The 10,170-nt window shown below is 37.6% G+C and overlaps 1 protein-coding gene across 1 annotated transcript; it reads left to right on the top strand.

The window, feature by feature from the left end:
- Positions 1 to 464: 464 nt before the first annotated feature.
- LOC134542922 (glyceraldehyde-3-phosphate dehydrogenase 2) lies at positions 465 to 9,700 on the top strand. The gene is made up of 8 exons (XM_063387515.1): positions 465 to 597; positions 1,202 to 1,296; positions 4,783 to 4,906; positions 5,224 to 5,339; positions 5,685 to 5,939; positions 6,165 to 6,325; positions 6,912 to 7,106; positions 9,436 to 9,700. The coding sequence occupies exons 2-8, from the start codon at positions 1,219 to 1,221 to the stop codon at positions 9,503 to 9,505; spliced, it is 999 nt and encodes a 332-aa protein (XP_063243585.1). The 5' UTR covers positions 465 to 597; positions 1,202 to 1,218; the 3' UTR covers positions 9,506 to 9,700.
- Positions 9,701 to 10,170: the final 470 nt, after the last annotated feature.

Below are 10,170 nucleotides of genomic sequence, written 5' to 3'. Positions count from 1 at the left end.
AATTTGCATAATCAGAAACATCGTATTGTGTATAAACCAGGTATTGTACTAAATATTTTTTTTTACTTGTTAAGAATTTATATAATTAATTTCCCACACCAATCATAGTGCTTGTAGCATTCTGGCGAGAGTACCAACAATAAAAGCACGACAAATACGTCCGTGACAATGTGTGTGTGTATAAAAAAAATATCATCGACGGGACACTGACACTGTTATTCAAAAATATAAATGAACGAATTATGCTAGTCAGCTGTTGCCTCTTTAATTCTCATCTCTTGACAACTCACTTGAGCTTCAAGATTTTTTGACCTCATTAAAAAGTAAAGAAAGAATTCCGCGCGAGCTTGCAGTAATATGTGCATCAGCGCGTGTAATGTGTAATACCGGGAAACGGAACACGCCACACGTGACGCGGGACACGTCAATACTTCCCCGCCGCGGTGGTGGGGGGATCACGTGACCACGCCCTCCCTCCCCTCAAGAGACAACCGACACCGACGCCGGCTGTTCTCTTTGCCCTTGAAGTCACACAGGTCAGAGCTGCCGTCGAAGTGTCTTGTTGGCGTGAGAAGTTCCTGTTTCGTCTTCGTTGTTGTAAGTGTTCTTCAATATATATTTTAACGATCTGAAAGAATGCGCTAAATTAATTATTTTAAAACCCTTGCCATGCAACATTTTAACATTGTCAGTTGGGCATAGGTTTTGACGAAGTTCAATGTCGGTCAAGCATTGTAGTTTGGAACGTTTCATTGTTGCCGAACAGTATTAATTCGTTGTACAAATGAGTACCGTAATGGATTTAACTTTATGTCCCAACCAGCTATTGAATAAATGGGGTTATCCTGTCGAGAGATTAATGACCTCTAAATGCCCTCGCAGTTCTGCGGGAGATAAATGGCGATGTGCAAAGATTTTCCTTTCCACTGCTTGATTAATAATAGGCTAAAGGCGTTATTGCAAATTTAAAAGCTCTGCTCCCTGATTTATTTCTAGACGATCGACATTATCTTGGGTTGCATCATTTGAATGGCGTCTTGCATATATTTGCCTTTTACGCTTTTTAGTTGTCTAATTTAAGGAGTGATTTCTCGTAGTAAATTCCCCCACCCCCTCCAATTAGTATTTAAAAGTAAGATGTAGGTAGTGTTGCCGTTGTTTGCTTGTACCGACTGAATTTGCTTTTATTTTTGTCATGCAGGTATTTAACCTCACACAATGTCCAAGATTGGAATTAACGGATTCGGCCGTATCGGCCGCCTAGTGCTGAGGGCGTCTTTGGAAAGAGGCGGGCAGGTAATTCAAACCATGTTTGGAATCGTGTATTGTTGAAACATGGCGTTTGATTATTTTATAGCAAATACAAGTATACTGTTGAATGTTACAGGGGCTGAGTTCATTGCTTTTTTAAATTATTAGAAGCAGGTATAGTTTTATTTGCAGGGCTGTACCCTACTTGTGTTATCACTAATAATGTAGGCAGCATGTTTCAAACATGACATATTAAAAGTAATTGTTGTTATACTGCAGTCTGGGCAGATTTGTAACTGGTATAAAACATTGCATATGTCAGGGTATTTGGCTGTTGGAATATTTTTGACAATCAACTAGTTAATTTGTTTCACTGTTAAACCACACACTCAAGCTTTGTTGAGAAACTAATGGTTCAAAAATTGAATGGCTTGTTTGACAAAATAATGTAAAATCTTGGGAGTATTGCATCGTTGCATTGTTGAGATCATGAAATAAACTAGCATTGTCACTTTCAATTCATAATAGTATAGTAGATTTAAGAGGGCTTTTCTCTCAAAGTTGGCATTTTTAAAGATTAATAAACATGCAATCATTGAATATAAGGACACTGTTGCATAATAATGTTAAAAGTGAATTTGCTTATAACTTAAAAGAAAATGTATATAATTTTTTTCAAATAGGTTAAAGTGAAATTGAAAAGTTGTGAGCAATATTTAACAATTCAAAAGTATTTGCTACATGTGAATAATCAGTTTTGTTTCATTAACCAAATTGTACTAGCAAATATTTTTAAATCATGGTGTCTCAGTCACTTAGCAAAAAGGAAGGACTGGTCATGATATCAAGTATGATGACTTATATTATGAAAAAAAAAAATATGGTAAATATGTAGTGTACGGATTACCGTCAAAAAATTTTTTTTAAATTTGAAATAACTTTCATTATATGCTCTTTTATGTCCTCTTTTCACTAAAGCCTGCGGAGATAAGAAATTCCAAATACATTAGGAGATAACGAATTTTTTAATTTTCATCCTGTGCACTAATGCGGCGTATACCATTGTTGCTTGTTTACGAGTTTTTTTTTTTTTTCCGCGACGTAGGTGAACGACTACATCATTTTCTACTAATGGCAAAGGAATTGTACCCTCCTCTAACTTAGGTGAATTTTTAACGTTTAAAATTTTAATGTTTTATTTGTTGCGCAAGTAATAAGTAAAAAAAAAATTACGTGATTTCCTACTGTTAATCCTTTGTCCCGGTTTGTTTACTAGTATAAAATTGTTTTTTATTGGATAATGTTGTCACGTGATAGTTCATGATAGGCCAATATTCAAATGAACCAATAGGTGATGATTTATTCATTTAGGTGAGTTTTTAACGCTTCAAATTTTTATGCTTTATTTATTTCGATATTGTTGCAATTACGTTCGTTCCTACTGTTAATACTTTGTTCCGGTTTGTTAGGTTAGGTCAGCTACATTATAAATACTTTAAAACTAAACAACCATTAAAATTAATTTTATTATTTTTAGTGTCCGTTCAGTTTCAAAGTACTATTTATAATGTAGCTGACCTGACCTAATCTACCTTTGTCCAGTTTTGTTAGTTCAGGTCAGTTACATTATACGTAAATACTTAAAACTATACAACAAGTAAAATTAATTGATATTTTTAATTTCCATTTATTTTGAAGTATTTATAATGTAACTAACCTTACCTAATGGAAAATTTCTGTTATTTAGGCATTCACGCACACACAGCAAAATATAAAATGGTGAACGGTTGAATGATTACATAGGTCTTGTATTGCAAAATAAGAACGGCGATATCTCCAAAAGTAATTTGAATTTCTTATCTCCGCAGGCTGTAATGAAAAGAGGACGTAAAAGAGCATACAATAAAAGTTATTTCAGATTTTTAAATTTTTTTTTTTACGATAATCCGTATACTACATATTTACCAAATATATTTTTATTTTATGAAAGCAAAAAGATTAATTTTTTCTTTATTCTTCTGTAATGGTTCTGTGAAAGTATGGCAATTTTTAAAGTATATATTTCTATGGTTACCTATTTAATAGCTAGTTTAGCTATTTTTAAAATACATTAAAATTGTATGAACGGTTGCACAGGATGTTATTTACTTCACATCTTTATTACATATTAAATTAGTTTTATCAATGTTGCTGACCTAATTCAACTGAGTTTCACTTTGCAAGAATTAGCAACACTTGCAAAAACTTAATCTTGCAAAACATGTTAAAGAAATCTAACAATCATCAGTGCTATTTAATTTTAATGGATGTAACTTAAATTGTCTTTTCAATGACTGAAAAGGGTTCTAACAACTTTTAGATTTAAAGAATCATTTGAACATCTTTTTTTTGTACACAGATTCAAACTCTGCCAAAGCTGAGAATAAAAAAAACAGACAGATAACAGTTCAAAATCTAACTGTACTGCTCAACATAGTAACATCATTTTTACAATAATTAGTCAACATGTGAAAATTTTTCAAGATCACCAGCTTTTTACACAGGCTAAAATATTTGTATGAAACTCGTTTTATTGCTCTTGTAACTTGTAAGCTTTTAACATGTAGCATGTGCTTTTTCTATTTAGTCGAACAGGCCCAGGCATGATGCATGTGCTATGATTGTTCATAAATTGTGGAGGAGGTCAAAGGTCGACGACACAGGGGAGTGCATCTGAAAATAAGCAAACAAAATACTCAAATTTTTTTTTTAGTTAATATTTTTTGTGATAATTCTGTAGAAGGGCATTGCAAAATGTTAAATACTTCTCTGGGGGTTGTGGTGTCATCTCTCCAGTCAGCATAGTGGTGGTGTGTGTTAGTGGCTGGGCCAGCTCCGTGGTAAGTGATTAGTGCTGCTTAAGGCCCGAGTGGGGAGACTCGAGATGTAGGTTAGCTACCTTGAATGTATTTTAAAACATTGTGGACGTTATAGCTACATTAAAAAATACATATATATTTGTTTGTGTATTTAGGAATTACCAATTTCAAATTTAGCAATCCTGACTTAACTAAGTTTTCATACAGTTTAACAGTATTTTTTAATGTAGCTAACCTAACCTAATCAACTGTCCACAATTTTTCTCTCTGATTTCTGTATTTTTAAGCCTGTAAAGTCAATGCCTTGTTGGTTTCCGTGGCAAGGCTTCTGCGAGGACAGTGGCACCCCACGAGGGGGGGCAGTGAGGAGACTGCCGGTGCTCCGGCTAGTATTTTATAACTTAGCCTAAATTAATACAAAATTATACTGCAAAATATCTTGCAGTTGAACATTCATGGGAAGCCTCTTGGTGTGTAAGGGTATTGATTTGTCATCACACAACCAGTGCCTGTTTTCAATGTGCACTAATGAGGAACAAGATATGAACTGCCGACTGGGACACAGCGTAGAAGCAGAACTCAGTGAAGTGTTGAGAGGAGAATGGAGTGTGGTACAGTTGAGGGCTGGCTGTAAATTCAGCGTGAGGCAGGTGTATGGTTGTGCTTGGTGTAGGTGGTAGCGGTGAACGACCCGTTCATCGGCCTGGACTACATGGTGTACATGTTCAAGTACGACTCGACGCACGGTCGCTTCAAGGGCGAGGTGGAGGCCAAAGACGGCTTCCTGGTCGTCAACGGTCAGTGACTCGCACCGGCACGTTGCTTGTGTCTGACATGCATGTTGGCCTAGTGTTGATTGTGGATTAATAAGGTCTTCCTTTAGTTCAATCCTTGCGTATGCAATTCCTGGAGAATTAAATGTTTGCTTTTATGTGATACAGTATTATACTATAAAGAAAAATAGTGTTGCGTGTAAAACATTTATAAATTTCATCATAAAGTATGTCGGCCACACAGTAATTCACTTGTCATTCAAATTCTTTTTCGAGAAAAAGTAAGTTGCTCGGCATTATAAGTAATATCCAGGGAGTAAAGTGCACTCCTGTGTCGGCAGGCTTCAAGATCGCGGTGTTCTCGGAGAGGGACCCCAAGGCCATCCCCTGGGGCAAGGCCGGAGCACAGTACGTCGTGGAGTCGACCGGAGTGTTCACCACCATCGACAAGGCCTCGGTGAGGCTCTGGTTTCTTTACAACAATTAACAGTACAGTATTTAATGATCATAATATGTAGGTTCAATATACTACTTAGCTTTAGTGCAATTAAAACTGAGCTCATTATTGAAATGTTCCATTAATTTTTAAGCACGTTGACCATTCCTCTTTAGGTGTATTCTCCACTCCTTCATATCATTTATCACATCTGGCAAGTCACTTCCACTCTGTAGTCCTCATTGTTTCCTTCCCAACTGTCTCCTACATCACGGCAAACTGCTCCTGTTGGCCCGCCGCCCCCTGCTGGCGGCTGGCGTGAGCCACCCTCGCCCTTGCTGTCTACGCTGTGGTGTGTGCGTGCAGGCCCACCTGGAGGGCGGAGCCAAGAAGGTGATCATCTCCGCCCCGAGCGCGGACGCGCCCATGTTCGTGGTGGGCGTGAACCTGGAGGCCTACGACCCCAGCTTCAAGGTGGTGTCGAACGCGTCGTGCACCACCAACTGCCTGGCGCCGCTGGCCAAGGTCATCCACGACAACTTCGAGATCGTGGAGGGGCTGATGACGACGGTGCACGCCGTCACGGCCACGCAGAAGACGGTGGACGGGCCGTCGGGCAAGGTGCGAGCTGTGGCACAATTCTCGTACCCAATCAGTTGTGGCGATAGGAACATTAAAGGTAGTATTTAAAAAATTAGTATAACTGACTCACAGTTTTTTGTCTTGTCATTAGCAGTCCAACTGTATTTACCAACAAAATAGCAATTGAAACTTGGTGATAAATGGCGGTGGATTAGAGAAGCGAGGAATGTAGTAGGTAATAGATGGAGGGGCGACTGTGTGCAGCTGTGGCGTGACGGGCGCGGCGCGGGCCAGAACATCATCCCCGCGTCGACGGGCGCGGCCAAGGCCGTGGGCAAGGTGATCCCCGCGCTCAACGGCAAGCTGACCGGCATGGCGTTCCGCGTGCCCGTGCCGAACGTGTCCGTGGTGGACCTGACCGTCAGGTGAGCCGTCCGCACTTCCCCGCGCTGTGCACACAGTACTGTGTATTAGGTATGTGGCTTCATCGTATTACAAAGAGTTAGATACAAGTGAAACACTTAAGACAAAGGCTTTGATTGTTAACTGTCAGAATTGCAGGAAACTGTAAATTAAGGGAAAACTCTTAAACTCCTCGAATACACAAGTACCACATTTCATGTATGTATTCTTTCTTCAATATATACTTTAATTTTACATTTAAGGAAATTTTATTGTATAATAGCCTACTAATATACATACAATCAATACTCAAACCATGCCCAAAATACATGACATTAAAAACCGCTAAAAGTTTAAATTTATTTTTTAATTAAGTTAATTCATCTTATTCGTATTGTATGGTTGAATAAGCATATATATAAAAATTGAGGAGTGTAAAAAATTTTTGAATGAGAATTTACATATCAAATACTTTACTTTTGCATTTAATCTCAATGTTAGTTGAGCCTCTATGGTAAATAAATATTACGAAGCAAAATAAGGTTGTATCACCTGGAAACTAAGATGGCAAGGGAAGGTGCTGAGGCAGAGTCGTGCGCGCGTGTGCAGGCTGGGCAAGGGGGCGTCCTACGACGAGATCAAGGCCAAGGTGAAGGAGGCGGCCGAGGGACCGCTCAAGGGCATCCTGGCCTACACGGACGAAGACGTCGTCTCGTCGGACTTCATCGGCGACAACCACTCGTCCACCTTCGACGCCAAGGCCGGCATCCCGCTCAACGACAAATTCGTCAAGCTCATTACCTGGTAACTTCCCTTGATGCCGTGTTTGCCTGACTGAATGTGTGGTTTCCAGTGCACCATATTCTTGTTTGTTAAAAGGTGTACAGTCAAACCATATCTTCCTCCTTTTCTGTTGTCTTCACAACAGTTTTTAAATACAGTAGAACCTCATTTTTACATATTTTAAGGGACCGGGAAAATATGTAAAAACCGGGAAAATGCAAAATGAGGGAAATGTTCAAATTTTTTTATCATCTCACTATATGGGAGACAATAAGAAAATATAGACCACACTAAATAATATGTCAGAGATTGTTACGTTTTTATATATTAACTAGAACTTATTAAAATTATAAATATATCCAATGTCGCCGTTCTTCATTATGCCCGAGAGTTAAACATGAAATTTGCTATTTTTGTGTAAGAGATGAGAATGTTGAAGCATCTTGATATAGCCACTTGGTGCTGAAATTTTGTAACACAATTGATTTTTGAACTTTGTATTTAATTATGATAAACACAATAGAATAAGATAATTTGATCAGAAGGCATTACCCCTGATATTCTCCAGGAGGGCTTAGATCCACGTGGAGCATCAGGATGGTTTATCTGCCTACAAGTCTGAAAATAATAGCTAAAGAAACACACCCTATGAATATGTTGTGCTTATTTATGCCTGAAAATCTTTTCTTGAGTGTAGCATAATTCAATTGTAGGGTAGATAGTTTGTGCAAATCTGAATTTTACGTTTGTACAGTGAAATTCCGTTACAACGTACTTAAGAATAACGTATTTTTCAGTTCAACGTATGATTTTAAATTCCCGCTCAAAACACCAATGTAAACAATGTAAAAAATGTCATTTTAATGTTAAAAACGTATCCTACCTTTCAATACAACGACCATTCTTTTCCAGTTATCAGGAAAATTTTTACATGATAGTTACGTAATTTGCGCAGGGGTTCTTTAATATAAATGTACATTACTATTAATTTTTATCAGTTTCAAGAATTGTTAACAAGTATAAAACGTAAACAAACATTGTATTGATGATTCATAGAATCATAGTACAGTATAACGCACCATTCGTCCTCCTCCATGGATCACACACTTAGTGCACGAGACGATCTAAACAATCGATTGCTGTCTCGCCCCTCTTCAAGACAATTGCTTTAGCTGCACCATCTTTTGATTATTTATAGAGCACGTTTTAAAAGTTTTAATTACCGCAAACACAAATGTTAAATAAAAATTATATTTTATACAAAATAGAAAATCCAATACTGTTAATTTAGGCAGGTTAATTTTTGAACTGTTTGGTGTCACAACATGGCCGACACGCTTTAATTGTTTTGCCACGAAGGTTGGAATGTTGCCTGGCACAGCCATGCTCGCGACACGCGCTACTAGTGCGGAGCTATGGTTATCTATGGATGAGAGGTTTGTTTACGTTTGACGTGGCACGAGGCAAACAATAATGTTGATTGAATATTTTAATCAGGATGGATGGCCAAAAAGATAAAAAGAAACGCAAGCAGTTTACTTTGAAGGAAAATGTGGAAATTTTAAAATAAGTTGACAAAGGCAGGAAAAATGCAGATGTGGCACGGTCGTTGGGTTTGGTGCCCACTACACTGTCAACAATAATAAAAGATCGCGAAAAAATTATTAAACTGTATGAACAGTCATCTTTATCTGCTGGTCGCAAGAGACTTCACCTAGGAGATGACGTGGGAATTCTATCCCAATAAATGTACATATCTGCAAAATAGTTTAACCCATTTGTCATTTTGCATATGTAGGCCTAGAATTTAGGCTACTGTATTAAGTTCAGTATTTTTTTTTTAATTCTTGTTTTACAAATATTTGCTTCCAAGCTAATTTAACATTTGATCCCCTACTACTTTATTTTTAAAAATTCAAAAATACTACGTTTTAAAGGTAACTTTCAGAATAAAATACTTTCATTACAAAGTATAAAAGTTGAGGCTTTATTGATGTACTTTATAACGGGATTCTACTGTATTTTGTAAAATTGACAACTACCTACCTGCTTGTGATTGTGTCAAATGGAGGGTCATATGCTTGTCATGTGCCTAAATAAACTTCTGATAGCAGTCGGAACCTTAAGAGTTGTAAATTTTGCCAAACACACACCTGTGGCACGCCAGTACAGGTTATGAGAGAATAATGTGCGGTTTATAGAATGTAAAAAAGAAAGTGGATTTATGCAAAAAGGAGTTTGTGATATAAAAAAATAACTTACTTGATGGTAGAGGAAACTCGCAAGTATTCTGGTTGATGTGGAGATGGCTTGAAGCGTGAGGGTGGCTGATGCAGTGCTGCTGTCGCAGGTACGACAACGAGTACGGCTACTCGAGCAGAGTGATCGACCTCATCAAGTACATGCAGTCCAAGGACTAGACGCCCGGCGACCCCCGTCCACTCGTGCGCTGCTTCACTAGTCATTGTTGCCCAGCGCTCTCGCTGCGTGCTGCTGCGAGCTCACCTTCATTCAACATGTCCTATTCCAGTTAATAAAGTACCTATGTTTCATGTGTTGCTCTGTTTTTGTGTAAGAAGATAGTTGATTAAACGTTAGCCCACAAGGCAGTGGAATGGTGTTTCCAAAACTTGTTATTGAATGAAATCTGAAAAATATGGTTACCCTCTCCCAAAAGATATATATTTGAAAATGTGATTTATAGAGGTTCACATTTGAAGTATGTAAAAGCTCGTGTGCTGTAACTATGCTCTGACATTAAAGTCAATTTGTGAAAAAAATTCCAAATCGAGTCACAATTTGTTATGCACTATCATTAGTAGGGAAAAGATAAAACGGAAATTACACCAAAAAGCCTGTCAAAACACCACATGACACAAATGCAAATTGTACATCATGGAATTCAATAGCATTTAACTTGAATGAAATCAAAAAAATAATTTAATGTTTCAAATTTGAGAAATGTTATTTAAAGGCTAAAAATTGTACAAAAGTGCTTGGATCATAAAAGTAAATACAATTTTTTTTATTGTGAATCTTGTAGATTGTTTGCTAATTTATTTTAATGCTGAGTGTATCTCCATAT

The sequence above is a fragment of the Bacillus rossius genome (assembly GCF_032445375.1).
Source record: "Bacillus rossius redtenbacheri isolate Brsri chromosome 9 unlocalized genomic scaffold, Brsri_v3 Brsri_v3_scf9_2, whole genome shotgun sequence".
NCBI classification, from domain to species: Eukaryota; Metazoa; Arthropoda; class Insecta; order Phasmatodea; family Bacillidae; genus Bacillus; species Bacillus rossius.
This window is presented reverse-complemented; position numbering and strand designations above follow the sequence as displayed.

Bases quoted from the DNA above. Each gene is read 5' to 3' on its own strand.
- LOC134542922 (XM_063387515.1), top strand. From the start codon at position 1,219: ATGTCCAAGATTGGAATTAACGGATTCGGCCGTATCGGCCGCCTAGTG. The intron at 1,297-4,782 runs GTAATTCAAACC...TGCTTGGTGTAG, and splicing joins CTTTGGAAAGAGGCGGGCAG to GTGGTAGCGGTGAACGACCC. The intron at 5,340-5,684 runs GTGAGGCTCTGG...GTGTGCGTGCAG, and splicing joins CCACCATCGACAAGGCCTCG to GCCCACCTGGAGGGCGGAGC.